The sequence below is a fragment of the Eriocheir sinensis genome, chromosome 7 (assembly GCF_024679095.1).
Source record: "Eriocheir sinensis breed Jianghai 21 chromosome 7, ASM2467909v1, whole genome shotgun sequence".
NCBI classification, from domain to species: Eukaryota; Metazoa; Arthropoda; class Malacostraca; order Decapoda; family Varunidae; genus Eriocheir; species Eriocheir sinensis.
In genome coordinates this window covers 15,921,557-15,938,065 of record NC_066515.1, presented here as the reverse complement: position 1 = coordinate 15,938,065, position 16,509 = coordinate 15,921,557, and the positions used below count along the sequence as shown (strand labels likewise).

The 16,509-nt window shown below is 42.0% G+C and overlaps 1 protein-coding gene across 2 annotated transcripts in view; it reads left to right on the top strand.

Annotated features, from left to right (window-relative positions):
* The first annotated feature begins 4,574 nt into the window (after window positions 1–4,574).
* LOC126993110 (targeting protein for Xklp2-like) overlaps window positions 4,575–16,509 on the top strand; it is a 19,689-nt gene continuing 7,754 nt past the window's right edge. Inside the window, exons 1-7 of one of the 2 annotated variants that reach the window (XM_050851949.1) lie at window positions 4,575–4,710; window positions 6,993–7,116; window positions 8,389–8,864; window positions 9,240–9,352; window positions 11,922–12,309; window positions 13,648–13,831; window positions 14,318–14,459. In XM_050851949.1, the coding sequence (XP_050707906.1) occupies window positions 7,023–7,116; window positions 8,389–8,864; window positions 9,240–9,352; window positions 11,922–12,309; window positions 13,648–13,831; window positions 14,318–14,459 (1,397 nt within the window). In that variant the 5' untranslated portion in view covers window positions 4,575–4,710; window positions 6,993–7,022. Of the gene's footprint in view, window positions 4,711–4,804; window positions 4,904–6,992; window positions 7,117–8,388; window positions 8,865–9,239; window positions 9,353–11,921; window positions 12,310–13,647; window positions 13,832–14,317; window positions 14,460–16,509 lie in introns of those variants that run through there. The other variant, XM_050851959.1, reaches the window with a different exon arrangement.

Sequence of the window (16,509 nt, the reverse complement as noted above, 5' to 3'; positions counted from 1 at the left end):
TTAGAAAAAAAAAATCATATATATAAAAACAAAACTGTAAGATATAGAGAGTAAGGAAGAGACGGAAGAGAAGGGCAGATAATTAAAAGAAAAAAATCATATATATAAAAACAAAACTGGAAGATATAGAGAGTAAGGAAGAGATGGAAGAGAAGGGCAGATAATTAAAAGAAAAAAATCATATATATCAAAACAAAACTGGAAGATATAGAGAGTAAGGAAGAGACGGAAGAGAAGAGCAGATAATTAGAAAAAAAATCATATATATTAAAAGAAAACTGCAAAATATAGAGAGTAAGGAAGAGAAGGGCAGATAATTAGAAAAAAAATCATATATATCAAAACAAAACTAAGATATAAAGAACAATAAATGACGGGAAAGGGGAAGTTAGGCAAGCATTCTTCATTCTCTTATAGGTTTAGAGGAAACAGAAATACATAGCAAAAAATAAGAACTCATAACTACAAATACAAACTGAAAACAAAACTACGTAGACACAACAAAATGTAATGTGAACAGGGGATATTACAGAACCATTAGTAGGCTACACACCCAGCTGTCTTCTTTCACAGTTAATTTTCTTGGGTATTTTTCATATTTTAACTTTTCTTCTTTTCCTTTTCTTTTTTACTATTATTTATTCTTTACTTTTCTTCCTTACTTTAACGAATTTTCTCTTCTTTCAATTTACTCTAACGAATTTTCTCTTCTGCCAACTTACTTTAACGAATTTTCTCTTCTAACTTACTTTAACGAATTTTCTCTTCTTTCAATTTACTCAAACGAATTTTCTCTTCCTTCAATTTACTCTAACGAATCTTCTCTTCTTCCAACTTACTTTAACGAATCTTCTCTTCTTCCAACTTACTTTCTTTACTAACTTTTCTTTCCGCCCAAGTCTACCTCTTTTTGCTTTTTTTTTTTTTATCACACGTGCGTCTTATATGGTGAAGAAATACACGCAATGCAAGAAAAACAACTTAGTGAGGCCGATATAAGCCTTGAAAAACGGCCACTAGATATCCATTCTATACCGCCTTCTATTTTTACATTATACCAAACAAACGTAACACGACACCTAACTAACGTGCGTCTTATATAAGGAAAAAAAAACACAAACTGAACAAGAAAACAACGTAGTGAGACGATATGAGTCTTTATAGGGAGCCAGAGAAGAACCTTCCTACATTAACTTATATTTTTACATTACCCTGACAAACGTATCAGACCAAACCACCAAGTAGCGTCTCATATAGCGAAGTAAACACGAATTAAAACCAGAAACCAACGTAGTGAGACCGATATGAGCCTAGAAAGGGGGCCAAGAGAGATCCATTCTACATTAACCTCTATTTTTACATTACCAGACAAACTTACAGACTAGCCAACGTGCGTCTTATACGGCGAAGGGAACCACACACCACCACACCACATATACCACCACCACACACCACTCCCACCACCACCACCACCGCCACCACCACGACCTATAGCTGTTTCTTACGTAGGTGTTGTAGAGTGTGACACAGAGGCCGCACAGCATACCTACACATGTGCGAGCCTCCTTGTTAGTCGTAGTTAGTGTGTATATCGTCATTAGGAGCTTCGTGGAGTCTGGCGCGGCACTCCGGTTTGGTGTTCACAGGCGAAGGGCAGAATTTGAACCGATGTGAACTGAGCTTGTGTTTAAGATGGGAGACTGTGAAGGTTAAGTATATTTCGCAAGTCTATATCTTAGCTCTCGTTTTTTTACAGCAAGGGAGGCACCGCAAGGGCAAAAAACAAAAACAACTAAAAAAAAAGGACCGCTAGACTGCTCCGAGTAAGAGAAAACGAACGAGGTCAGAAGAGAGGTCAGTTTCGGGTGGAGAGGTGTCTTGTTACTCTCCTCTTGAATGAGTTTTTCTATACTTATATTCTTCTATTCTATATCGTAAGGCTTTCGCAGAAGTTGTCGGGTGTCCATGAATGGTTTCCTGAGCCTGGCGGTAGTTTTGCAAGACTTCCGCGCTGTGAACGGGAAAACACTCACGACAACCCGACCTAGCAATGACCTAGCTCCTCTCTGGCCTTGAAAAACGTGCGTAACAGAGTCCAAAACGTTTGATCAAGAGCTATATAGGTACCTCCTATTTAGATATTTATATAGATCTTGCTTTTGATAATACGAGTCTTCGGGTCATAGGCTATTTACATTTAGTCGCCCAAGCACACATATATTTGACAAGGCTTTCATAGGAGTTGTGGGCATTTCCAGAGGTAGTGTATGACCCTGGTGGTAGTTTGGCCCTTCTTCTGTACAGTGAACCTAAAAAAGCACTCATTAGAACCCTACTGACCTCCTTTTCGGCCTTTGGAAATAGTTGACGTGACATAAGGCCCTTCTCCTGTAAGATCGCTAACCGGAGTGACCCGCCCGAACTAGCGAACGTCCGTATTCGTAGTGCTATCCCATGACCATTGCCTGAAGCTATATTTTGTTGTAAATCGTTAATGTGCCTGTAGCTAAGGGGGGAAAGGGTTGGTTAGCCAGTTAGCACGCACGGAGCATTCCAATTAGTACTCAGGAAGGAGGGATGATTTGAAAGTCGCGCCATATTCTAAGACATTGCAGGGGAACAAGTGCGGGTATATAATCGGTGAAATGAAAAGTTTATCAATATTTTCAAGATTTCTATGTCTTTGGTAACCTCACACACCAGGAAGGAAGTAGTGGAGATTTGAAACTCACGCCAAATTCGAAGACAAGTACGGCATAGAATCGGTGAAAAGTGATTGATGTTTGATAGTTTATTGTAGTTTACCGATATTTTCCTTAACTTAAAATCCCTCAGTTTTGTATGGCAGCTCAAGTAGACGAGATTCCTTCGATACAGCAACTTCTCACGCGGCCATCCAGAAAACTATTGAAAAAAGTATAAATGTTCGGCGCCCAACACATTCAACAAGGCTTTCCTAGGCGTTGCGGGCATCTCCATGGGTAGTTTTGTGACCCTGGTGGTAGTTTGACTCTTCTTCTGTACCGGGGACTCGTAAAAACACTCAAGGGACCGATTCGTCTCCTGTTCGGCGCATGGAAGTAGTCGGTGTAAGATGCCCGCGAAATTTGAAATGTCTTTGACCGGGATTTTAGTGGCCAGAAGAGAGGTCAAATAAGGATGGCGAGAGCGCGAGAAAAAAAAAAAGATAGAGAGAGGTGTCTTAACTCCTTACTCGCGTACTAAATGGAATCCCGCGTACAGACTGGTGCATATACCTATATAGGGAGGGAGGGAGGGAGGGACGGAGAGAAAACGGGGAGGGAAATGAGAGGGAGAAATGGGGGAATAGGATAAAGAGGAAAGGGGAGAGAAAGGAGAGAAGGAGAGGGAGGAAAAGGGGGAGAGGAGAGAATTAAGGAAAGAAAAGGGGAGAGAAGGGAAGGAAGAGGAGGAGAGAGAAAGGAGAGGGAGAGAGGGAGAGAGAGAGAGAGAGAGAGAGAGAGAGAGAGAGAGAGAGAAAGATATATATATATACATATATATATATATATATATATATATATATATATATATATATATATATATATATATATATATATATATATATGTGTGTGTGTGTGTGTGTGTGTGTGTGTGTGTGTGTGAGAGAGAGAGAGAAGAGGAGAAGGATTGATTGATAGTTTATTGTAGTAAACAGAGAGAGAAGGGAGAGAGAGAGAGAGAGAGAGAGAGAGAGTGTGATTATACAACTATATACATGTGTAGGTATATATGAAACTAAAAGATACAATGGTAGAGAATGAGAGCACAGAGAGATGGAGAAAGAGAGAGAGAGAGAGAGAGAGAGAGAGAGAGAGAGAGAGAGATTTACATAGAAAATCAAATCACACAGACCCCCATGGTCCAGAGTAGCTATATATAGGTGGCCTGTCCTTGAACCTATATAAGTGATTCTACTTTAATCAGATGGCTCCAAAACGCTGCATTTCAACTCTAGTTAATATTAAGTTGAAGGAAGTGACGGTCGGGCTTGTTTTTGAAGGAGTCAATCGTGTTACATTGGACCACTGAGAGGAGGGAAAAAAGAAAAAGTCGCAGAGACGGTGAGAGCTTAGAGAGAGAGAGAGAGAGAGAGAGAGAGAGAGAGAGAGAGAGAGAGAGAGAGAGAGAGAGAGAGAGAGAGAGAGAGAGAGAGAGAGAGAGAGAGAGAGAGAGAGAGAGAGAGAGAGAGAGAGAGAGAAAAAGAAAAGAAAAAAAAAAATATGTGTAGGAGAGAGAGAGAGAGAGAGAGAGAGAGAGAGAGAGAGAGAGAGAGAGAGAGAGAGAGACGTACATACATACATACATACAGACAGACAGACAGACCAACAGACTTGATTTTTTGTCGGAGTTTCCACTTTACATACTACAATTTCTTCTCTTTAATTTAAAATACACAAATAAATAAGAGAAGCAACACTATAGAACCTCAGCAATAACTATCTAGAAGCAAGAAAAAAAACATCATCCATCTAAAATTAAAGTAAACCATTATAAAGTTAACTCTACGCCACTATCTATATCACTGTAGCTTTTATTTAATTATAGAGAGATAAAAAAAGAAGGTTATTAAAGACACTCATTTGACTCGAGGTTCCGTTGACGTTGGCGCGCTTAAACCTCCCTCAGCTGATCCTCCACACCGCCTTATTTTACGGCGATTTTCCGGCCTCCTCGTCTTCCTGCAGGGTAAGTATGGCTATACATTTATTCTTTAAGTATTCAAGTAACGGCAGCATCAAGGGGAAGGAGATGAAGCCGTGGGAAAAGGGAGAAAACAGGAAAAATAAGGGATCATTTCAAATCAGGCGGACATTTGAGTTCTCGTCTTCACATCGTCTGATTTTCCTGCGATTTTCCGGCCTCCTCCTCCTCCTGCAGGGTATTTATGGCTATACATTTATTCATTAAGTATTCAAGTAATGGTAGCATCAAGGGGAAGGAGATGAAGCCGTGGGAAAAGGGAGAAAACAGGAAAAATATGTAATTATTTCAAATCGGGCGGACATTCTTTTGGTTTCTCGTCTTCACATCGTCTGATTTTCCTGTGATTTTCCGGCTTCCTCGTCCTCCTTCAAGGTAATTATCGCTTTACATTTATTAATTAAGTACTCGGGTAACGGTAGCTTCAAGGGGAAGGAGATGAGACCGTGGGAAAAAAGGAGAATGAGGGAAAATATGGAATCATTTCAAACCAGCCAACAGTTCCCATGTTTTGCTCTTCGTTTTTCGTCTCCACATTTTTCTAGTGTTCCAGCTTCCTCGTCGCCCTGCAAGGTAATTGTGGCTCTATATTTCTTCACTAGGCACTCAGGTAACGGTAGCGTGTAGGGAAGGGAGGTGAGGCCATAGGAAAAAGGAGAAAATGGGAAAAATAAGGAATCACTTCAAATCAGGCAGCCATATTCTTGCTTTGCCTCCACCCCGTTTTATTTTACGGCGATTTTCCGGCTTCCTCATTATTCTGCAAGGTGACTGTGGCTACACACTGGTTAATTAAGTACTCAGGTAACATTACTACCGAGGGAAAGTAAAGTGCCGGGAAAAGGAGAAATAAGGGAAAGTAAGGTTAATCATTTCAAACCCACCACTTGTGTCCTCCCTCCTCCAACGGAATAGACTCAGCAATCACATAGTGAGTGCAGGGACAATAGCTTGTTTTAGAGTAGACCTTATAGCTACATGGACGAGCATGACAGGTGGTAGTGGGGGGTAATCTGGAGCAGCCCTGTGTAGGCCATTAGGCCTCTTGCAGTCTCCCTATGTTCTTATGTTCTTATTTAACTGTGTCCCTTAGGCAATGAAATTGTAAGGTGTTGGTGGGTTTTGAGGAGCGAAGTTAAGTTTTAAATTGTATAAAGAAATGGAGAAGGGAAGCAATTTAAACTATGAGAGGGAGAGTGCAGGGAAGGAGAAGGGGAAGGAATTTAAGCTGTACGATAAGGGAGAAATAAGGGGAAGAAGAAGGGAAGTGATATAAACTATGGAGAAGTAGGCATAGGGGGAAGGAGAAGAGGGATGATTGAAACTAGGGATGTACTGACACCCAAATATTTGACCGATACCTATGCACTGATTTTTTTTTATACAACAATTCCAGCAGCAATATCAAATGTTAAAAAAAAAAGGACCCACTACTCATTCCACCATAGAAGGGAAGAAAAAAAAAGTAATCAGTGCTGGCCTGAAAAAAGCTACTAGTACTAAACCTGTGTTGTATGTGTCTGCAGTACCAAAGACTATACTGTATACTAAGTATTATATACTTGTGCTCAAAGTAATATGAATCTTATCATTCAAAGTGATGAAAATTAAGTCGCAGGAAATTCCAAACTAGGTATGTAGCATCATGATACTAGATAATTACAATTTTCTAATATTTTTTCAACACTTCAGAAAATCCAATTTCTGTTGAACAAAATTATTTGCAACGAGTGACATGCGACGTACAAAACTACTTCAAGTATCGGTAGTATTGGCAGAAACTCAGCCGATACCGATACTCTTAAAATGTGCTGATACATCGGTACATCCCTAATTTAAACTGTACGATAAGGGAGAAATAAAGGAAAGGAGAAGGGGAGTAATTCAAACTGCACGATGAAGTAGAAATGAGGGAAGATAAGATAGCTTTTCAGAATTACACCCAAACCCTTACACTGGTTGACTTATTTTTTCTTATAAACACGGTAATTGTTGCTTGTGTTGGAGTTTGAGTACCCAAGTTGAGTGTTAGATAATATAAGGCCAAGGAGAAGGGTAATTTTTCAGTATTACACCCAAACCCTTACACTGGTTGACTTATTGTTTTCTTATGGATTTAAAGTTTACTTCACAATTTTTTTATTTATTTTTATTTGTTATTTATTTCATTTATTTGGTCATTTGGGGATTGGCTTTCTTTGGTATTTGTCTGTCTGACCTGACCTCTCACACTCACACACACTTTTTCTCCCCCCATCCGTTCCCAGTGTGTGCGTTCGTGCGTGTGTTTCGTCGCCATGGCCAAGAAGGATGACCTGTTTGAGTTCAACGCTCCCCAGTACCTCGATTTCACCCAAGGCATTCCCGAGGAGACCGACGACTCCTATTTTGGTGAGTGGTGGTGATAATGGTGGTGGGGCAGTCTTGTGGTGGTGGAAGGGGGGTGAATCTTGTCTAATTTTATTATTTTTGGTGCTCTTTGTAAATCATTCTCTGTCCATCTTTCTTCTCTGTATTTTTTGTTATTTGTTTTTATTCACTTATTTCTCATTATTTGTTATTACTGCTACTTATTCCTTCATTTAGATTACTAAGGGAGACCAGGGCTAGTTGTTACAATTTTTATATTTTGATGCATAACTCCAAAGGTTACCGGTGAAGTTAAACCAATTTTTTCTGTAACTCAGAAAATGTTGTCTTATACTCCTAGGAAAATAAATGAAAGAATTATACTCACACAATTGTGCAAGGATTTGTGAACTCACATCATCCGTCACAATGTAGTCCAGGCACGGGGTGACTTGTACACACCCTATCGGTATGTGATGTATGATTGATACATGTTAAAGAAGACAAAATTAATTTATCTTTATTTGTGTAGCCTGAACATGCATGTAGAGACATCATCAAATCTGATATAGGCACCTTAAACTAAATTTCATCATTATTTAAGTAAAAATAAATAAAACACCATTTATATTTATTATTTGCCTACAAATTCAATTAATCAGTGATCTGACTCTGTGCATTTCTCACACCAAAACATCTCTGCTGGAGCTGTCACTGTGAACACAACTCAGGCACTGGATCCACACACCTCCTGCAACACCTGGCCCATAACACCTAACCCCAACACTGGTGTTCCTCACACTTGGCTCTTTTATGTCAACACAAAGGACACCACAGCCATGGGCCTCAGCTCATTTGGTAGCCTTTTCACATGTATTTTTCCAGAACCCAAGTGACCAGCACATGTAATCTGAGGCCACATATAAAACACAAAAACTAAGAATGGGAAAAAACTTTAACGTTGAAAAAATTGATTTTTCCTCCTAATTTTCAGTCAAGTAACGCCTCAGTGCTCCCACACTGGCTGCACCTTTGCGTTCATGCCGCACCAGGTGATAGCCCTCACAATGTCATCTGTTGACTGTGTTTGGATTTATTGAGGCTGTGACAACTTGGACGTGTAACTAGCCTAGGTCTCTCAAATTCCCTTCTATACCCTTCTTTTTCTTCCTCTATTTCTTATATCAGTACAGTTACCATTGCCATTACTGTCATTAACCAGCATTTATGTATTTATTATTACTCTTATTTATTTCTTTATTCAGTGTAGTATTCCCTTCCCCTATAACTCAACCTGTTCATTTAATCCTTCAGAACTCGCCCCAGAAAACCCTCGCACAGACTCACCTATGGAAACAGAGGAGTCCCAGGAGCCCCCCACAGCAGAAAAACAAGCCACAGTAGAAGAGGGACCCACAACAGAAGAACAAACCACAGAGGAGTTCCAGGAGCCCCCCACAGAAGAAAAACAGGGACCCACAACAGAAGAACAAACCACAGAGAAGTCCCAGGAGCCCCCCACAGCAGAAAAACAGGAAGCCACAGTAGAAGAGGAACCCACAACAGAAGAACAAACCACAGAGGGGTCCCAGGAGCCCCCCACAGCAGAAGAAGAAGGTGCCACAGAGGAGTCCCAGGAGCCTCCCACAGTAGAAGAGGATGGAGCCACAGGAGCACCCACATTCCCAGCGAGCCCAAGGGTTCTCTCTGCGGCCAAAGTGAAGAAGATGAGAGGGCAGTCACCAAGTGTTGGGGTCAGGCAGTCCCCTCGTCTCTTGGCCATCTCAAAGGTGTGCTACTGCTGCTAATAATACTGCTGTTATGACTTCTACTACTACTACTTACTGCTTTCTACTAATTTCAGTCACTTCGCACTTACAACTTTTCTTCGTATTACTTTTATTACTACTACCGCCATTACCACTAATACTAATAATAACAATAATACTCATTTTTATCACTACTATTACTACTGTTACTTCTGCTCATTTCTCACCACTACTACAACTATTACTAATCTCGCACTAATTCTACTCTGATCACTATTACCATTTTTACTACTTAAACTATTACTACAACTACTATTACTTTCCTCTTCTTTCAGTGTATTTTCCTTGGCTTTATTTTATTGATTTACGTATTTTTTAATTTTATTCTTCCCCCAGGCGCTGCGTCGGAGTGCCGCCCAGCGTACACCAGGCAGCCCTCAGGCCGCAGGCAGCAGCAGCAGCAGCAGGGCCAAGGGAAGCCTGGTAACAAAGGTTCAGACACAGAAGAGGTGAGTATCAGGCGTAGAAACGGAAGGAAATAGAAGGAGTAAAGTAAAGTTTGGGGAGGATTCAAGAAAAGGCAAAAATATGATAGAAAGGAAAGAAAGAAAGAAAAAAAAAATAGAGGAAGTAGAAAGTAGGAATAGAAAGAAATGGTGTAAATAGAATAAGTGAGGAAAATTGAAGTGTAGTGTGTGTGTGAAGTAGCGTACAGTGGTCCCTCGTAGGTCGTGGGGGTTAGATGAAAATCTGCAAAGTAGCGACCTTATGTTTATTAGGTATAGCTGTTTGGTTAGGTTGGTTATGGTAAGGTTGGGCCATTTTAGTTTGGTAGTTTAGATGGAGGAGACATGCTTCCATTGCTGAGTCAATCAGCACCCAGGATACAGAACACAGTGCTCTGGTTGGTCACCTCCCATCCATCAGCCAATAGTGTGCCGTGTATAATCTCACGTGGGCAAACTAGTTCAAGCGGAAGCGGCCGTAGCTGCGTTTTCCATACGTGCGAGTCTTTGTCTACTCATCTGCTGTACGCTATGTATTATATTTCAATTTGATATTCTTTTAATATGTTGTAATTATTATTTTTTTCAAGTTTTTTAGGCTAGAAATTTGTAATTTTACCACAGAAACAATTAAAATAATAAATATATAAAAATACCTATATACCGAAAAATCCTGCGATATAGTGAAAAATCCACGATACAAAATTAGATATATACAATTTAAAAATCCGCAATGCAGTGAGACCGCGACATGGCGAGGGACAACTGTAAAATTGGATAGAAATACAGACGCCCCCCGCCGTTCACGGATTTGCTTATACGCGGGTAGGGTAATTGGGACACCCCCGCTGAACATGGATGAAAACTCGCATATACGCGGTCTGATCCTTACTAAGTGCTGCTTTCACAGTCACTTTTGTATGTTTTGATCATTCCCTATGAGCGGCGATCGCCGCTACATTGTTTCCACGTGAAAGTGGCCGATGGGATATTGGTGGCTGCAGAGAAGTGAAGTGTTGAGTGTGTGTGGCAAGGGGCGGGGCGGGGCTAACCCCACAGCTTCATGTGGAAATACTATAGCGGCAATCGCCGCTCATTGGTAACGATCAAAACAAAGAAGAGTGACTGTGAAAACAGCCCTAAATCTCAATATTATACATTTAAAATCCTTGATACTTAGTGGGAACTGCCAGAACTGGTTCTTCTTAGAGACTACTGCTTTGAGGAGTAAATAAACATGGCGGAGACTGCAACAGTGGGTATAAAGTTTGTATGGGCGTACCGCCAGGAACAATAACAAATGGACCTTCCAAGGGCCCAGTAAACAGTCAAATTAATTAATAATATACTGAATGTATATGGTTATACATGAATATTAACACAAAGGGGAGAGACAAAAATTCACTAATACTTGATGGCTGGGTGGAAGACGAGCAATGCAGCGTTCTTACCTTTCAAGGGCCCAGTAAACACTGATGCCACGGGCTGAGTGCAGTGTTGCCAAACTGTCGTACTCATCGCATTGCATTTTTTCGTAGTTTCCGACCGATAACTACCGCAAAAACACCACTCACCCGCCAACCACCACCGCCTACGCACTCACACTCACCACAACCAACCACAGAGTGAGTGTTAAATTATTACAGTCCATATTTAATTTGTGATTTATGTATACCTTTTTTTCCCGATCGAGATGGTAGAACAAAACCCTATTTTCCCGATTTTATCATAGTCCCATCGATCGCGGATTCATGGATCACAGGAATCTCGCGGAGCCAAATACCCGTTACCGGCGGGGGGCTTCTGTAATATAAAAGAAGGTTAAAGAAAGAATAAGTAGAAATAGGATGAAGGTAGTAGAAATAGAAAGAAGTAGAATGATTAAGTAAAGTGTGGTGAGGATGCAAGACTAGGCGTAAAATACAGTCGTCCCTCAAATAGTACGGTTTCCAATAGTTAGGTTTCGGTTTTATATGGATTGTCATGGAAGATCTTTTAACGATTTTTTTATTTCCTGCTCGTCAGGAAATTCAAAAATCCTAAAAAATCTTCTTTGGAAATTCACATAAAATCGGAACTGAACTATTGGAAATCGCACTATTTGAGGGACGACTATGATGAAAAGGGGAAAAGAAAGAGAATTGGTAAGTGGGAAGGTCTTCAAACTTATTTTTAACACACACACACACACACACACACACACACACTTCACTTTTTATTATATTTTATTCCCTGTCTCACCTCATTCATTCCCTTTCTCTTCTTTCCTCTTTTATCATGTTTTACGCCTTGTTCCGCATCCTCGCTACACCACTTATTCTGTTTCTTTCTACTACTTTGTTTCTACTTTCTACTAGTTTTATTTCTTTCCTCAATTCTTTTGCTTTTTTGTTTCTTTTATCTCATATTTCCTCGCGTCCTCATTTCCCCCAGTCCATACTAATACATTCATTTATTTACTATTTATCATATTTTACTTCTCTCATCCTCACCTCCACATTTATTTATTCTTCCATTTTTTCTCATATTTTCCGCTTTTCCACGCGTCCTCACTTCCCTTAATCTTCCGCAGGGGGAACAACCGCGTGCCTGGGGTCGGCAGTCTCACCCAGGACGACAAGCATGAACTTAGCACTGTCGCGACCTTCCGGGATAAGATACACAAAAACAAACGCAAGGACGCACACACAGCCACACAACCCCTCAAGCCAACCAAGGTACAGGAATTCCACTTCGCAACGGACCAGCGTCTTCGGAACCAGGCGGAGGCACACCCACATTTGTCCTCACCCCCTATGCCAGCCCCCTCTCGTCCCCTTCGATCAGGACCAACCAGACCGCAGGAATTCCACTTCGCGACGGACTCAAGGCTCAAGGGGAAGGATGCTGCGAAGGGGGAGGAGATAGAGCCCCCGAGGGATTTCGCGAGGATGCTTCGATCGTCCTCGTCGTCTTCTCTGGTAATTTGATGGCTTGTTTTGTGTGTGTGTGTGTGTGTGTGTGTTTGTTATCTCTCCTTTTGTCATCTTCATTTATTTATTTATTTTTTATCCTCCATTTCTTGTTTTTTCTTCATCTTGCTTGTTGTTTATTCCTTTTTTATTGTTTTTCCATCATTTCTTTTCGTTGGTCCTTATTTCCCCTTTTGGAGTTGTCCCGGGCCATGAGTCTCTCCCACTCTTGGCAATTGTATGCTCTCCTACCTGGTGTTCGTGGTGCAGTGGTTAGCACACTCGGCTCACAACCGAGAGAGCCCGGGTTCGATTCTCAGGCAGAGTGGGAAAATTTGGGCGGCTTTTCCGATACCCTACGCCCCTGTCCACCCAGCAGTGAATGGGTACCAGGTATTAATCGGGGGTTGTGTCCCGTCTCCTGGGATCTGTTTCCTTCTCCTTCTGTCTCTCTCCGGCATATGACCACAGATGTTGCGCCGACTAAACGAAACTTTCCAAACTTTTCCCTCTTAATTCTCCCTCCACACACCACCTCCAGGTCCTCAGTGTGTAATTACTCTCTTCTTTTTGTTTGTCCTTATTTCCATTATGTTGGTGGACAGGCTACGAGTCTCTCCCACTCCTGATGATCATATACTCTCTTCTCCCTTGTGTTCCTCCTCATGTCTTCCTCCACTCATCATTTCCAGGTCTTCTTCATTGTGTCCTTACTCTCATTGCCTAATACTAATACTTGTCCTAACTATCATTTGTCCAGTCACAGCCCCTCTATTCTATGACAGTTTTAGATTTTGCTCTGTCATTCATTTCTTACCTTTGATTAATTGTCTCTTATTTATCTTTGCTTTCTTTATATCCATCTGACTTGCTTTTACGAAGGGTTTGGTCCAGGGTCACCATATTATCGTACTCAGATATTTGCATACACAGTTTCAGACCCAAAACTATCAAACCCACATACCCACACCACAGACTTACATACTGGACTGCTCGCCAAGGCCCTATAAGTGACACTGGCCTGGGGTCGTGGGTGTGCCCAGTTCACCCAAAACCAACACCTTCACCCACCTCACTCCCACCCTGTTTCCTGACCCCAACATTCATTTTTAAGAAAAACTGAGGCCACCATGAATGAGGGAGTACACATTTTCTTTCACTTATTTCCCTTCAACTCCTTATTACTCAGCTGTTTTTTGTCGCATCACTTCTATAAGCCCAGTGCCTAAATCTGGATGCCACTTCACACACTCCTTGTAACTGCCATCCATGTACTCACTCTTCTATCCCTTATTCATACCTCTCGTAACCTCAAACATTAATCTCCCTCCCTCACCTTCCCCACAGGACACGGCAGGCACAGCACACAGAGGGCCAACCATTCCACAGCCATTCCACTTCTCAGACTCGCGCCGGCAGCACCAGCAGCAGGCCGAGGTGTCCCAGAAGTTTGTGTCCATGGCCGAACTGAACCTCAAATTTATTCTTGGGACGCCTGAGAGATTCCGAACCAAGAGAGCGGGCAGCGTAGGTGAGGGAGAGGTTGCTGCAGTTGTTGCTGTTTGTTGTTTTGGGAATTGATGTGATGAGTGATGTTATGGTTTGTTTGATGTTGATTCTTCTGTGTTTAGTTTTGTTTTTCTGTGTTCTCTCTTTCCTTCATTTTACCCTTCACTTCCTCCTTTGTTCCTTCTCTCTTTCCTTTCTTTAATCCTTTCCTCCCTTCATTTCATCATTTTCTGTCACCTTTTTCTCCTCTTTCTTTCTTTACTTCCTACATCCATTCATTTAGTATAACCTACCATCCTTCCTTTCTTTTCCTATTCAGTATTTCTCCTTTCCTTCCATCCTTCCCATACACCTCTCCCTTCCCTCCATCATTCTTTCCCTGTCTAATATTTCTCCTTTCCTTCCTTCCTCCCCATCTTCTTCCCTCACATCTTACCCTTCTTTACTTCCCTTCTTTCCTTCATTCCCTCCCTTCCTCCATCGCTCACACCGTTCTCCCCTCCCTCAGAGCTTCAGGAGAGCAACAACAAGAAGCCGAAGGGTCTGACGATGCCCCACACACCCAACCTGGCCACCAGCAGACGACGACGGTCCCTCAGTGTGATGACGCAGGAAGAGAGGGAGATTCAGGAGTTTGAGGAGGCACAGAAGTGAGTAGTGATGATGGTGGTGGTGGTGAGGGGTTGGTGGTGATGTGTGGAGTGGTAGTGGTGGGGGAGGTGTAGAAGTGGGTATTGGTGATGAAGGTGAGGGATGTGATAGTGATGAGAGAGGAAATGGTGGTGGTGATGGTGGTGTTACTTGTCATATACAGTACCCTCCCGAGTTTCGTGCTTGCTTCGTTCAGCAGGTTTAGCGCTAAAATTGCAGATCGCGAAACTCGAGGTATTGAAAACACTGGAAAAGCGCCTATTTGTTCCGGCCCGTGGAGAAGCTGACTTTTTTCCCCACTTTACTCCCTTGTTATCTCAAAATACGTACTGTGTAAAAAGGAAGAAAATGTGAAGAGAGAACGAGTTGTTTTGAAGCCGCAGCTGAAGGCGGCTGGCTGCCTGATAATTGGCTGACAGTTCTGAAAGCACGCTTGTGATTCGCCGAGTCCGATGATGTCATCGATGGTGCTCATCCAATCAGGGGCCTCTAACTATGACGAAATGAAAGCTTTGTGAATCTGAAGTCAATGTTGATCGTTAAATCATTAGTTCGTAGCTTTCACTGCGAGCCATTAGCGCGCATCTGTGAATCTCAACCCAGCACATGTGAACATGGTCACCCAGCCACTAGTTTCTCAGGAATTTTGTACAGAGATTCCAAGTTTGCTACATTTCATGGGAAACATCGAAATTTTAGACAAACTCAGTCACCAGCATGTTGGTTATTTTCTTGTGAGGTCGGTAAGTTGTGGTCACAAGAAGAAGAGCTGATCGGTTCAGTAGCTATCCATGTGTTTATTCCAGTACCACAATGAGCTCCACGAAGCTAGATAAGCTTGGAGTAATCAGGTTGAGCAGGTCTTGGACTTGTCTTGTCCAAGCATAGCCACTGCCTCATTTTGTCATTCATGAACCAACAAATGTTTTTTTTTTATTTTTTTTTTTTTTTCCCAGCAAACACCACAAAGCAAACTCTGCAATGTCTGGATCCATTGTTTATTTTGCTTTTCAGCTGATATATCCCAGAATGCAACCGTCCTTTGTCTGACCAAACTTGAGGATAAATTCAAGGCAGAAAATTGTTGGGAGATAATTTCAGTGGAAAATTTCTGAGAAACTAGCTTGTGTGACCTTGCCTTTAAGCTGCTGGTGTCACACTGGGCCTTTTTCCTCCAACCACATAGGTGATAGAAGCGACCGCCAACTCAAACTTTTCTTGGGTGTGCGTCACACATGGCCAAGGTCGATTGTCTGTATTCACGATGTAAACAAAGCAGTCACCTTGTATCGATTAAATAGTAAACAAAGCAGCTCTGCCACTCCACTTTATGAGTTTCCTGGTTGGCCATGTTCCACTGCTCCTCCTCAGCCACTGCTGTTGTCTGTTTGTTTACATTACAGCCGCGCGGTTGCTCGTACCCCCAACCGTTTTCCATCCGTACAGACAACCAACAACTCGCTCCCAGTTGGGTGCATGGGCAACCACAGTCGCCAGTAGCCCCAACGGTTGGAGGAAAACGGCCAGTGTGACACTGCCTAAAGGAATCGCACCTGACGGTAGGCATTTCATCATGTTACATGTTAAAGCAGCGCAAAAGTCAGGATGGTAAAAATTTAGGATTGAGCGCAAAACTCTGGAGGGTACTGTATGCAGAAAAAAAACATTATTATAGCCTAAAGAGGGAAAGACAAAACAGCTGGCTCCCTCCATTACTCAAAAAAGAAAAAGAAATAAACATACCACTAAAACCAGAGGTGTGGAGTTGAAGTCTTAGTCAGTATAAATATCTCCAACTCTCCTCTATGATATGTGTGATGTGTGGCAGGGTGTGGTGTGGCTGGGTGGGGTGTTGTGTGGCAGGGTTTGATTTGCCTACCACTGTACTGCATAAGAGGGGATGGGGGAGGGGGTGAAGTTGGTCAGAGTTCCACCCTGAAAATTTCCTGGAGTCTTAAGTCAGAGTCAATTTTTTTTATATCCATCTTCACACTCCTGACTCAAGCAAAACAAAAACAGAACTGCCTTGAACATTATTAATCCCTTCCC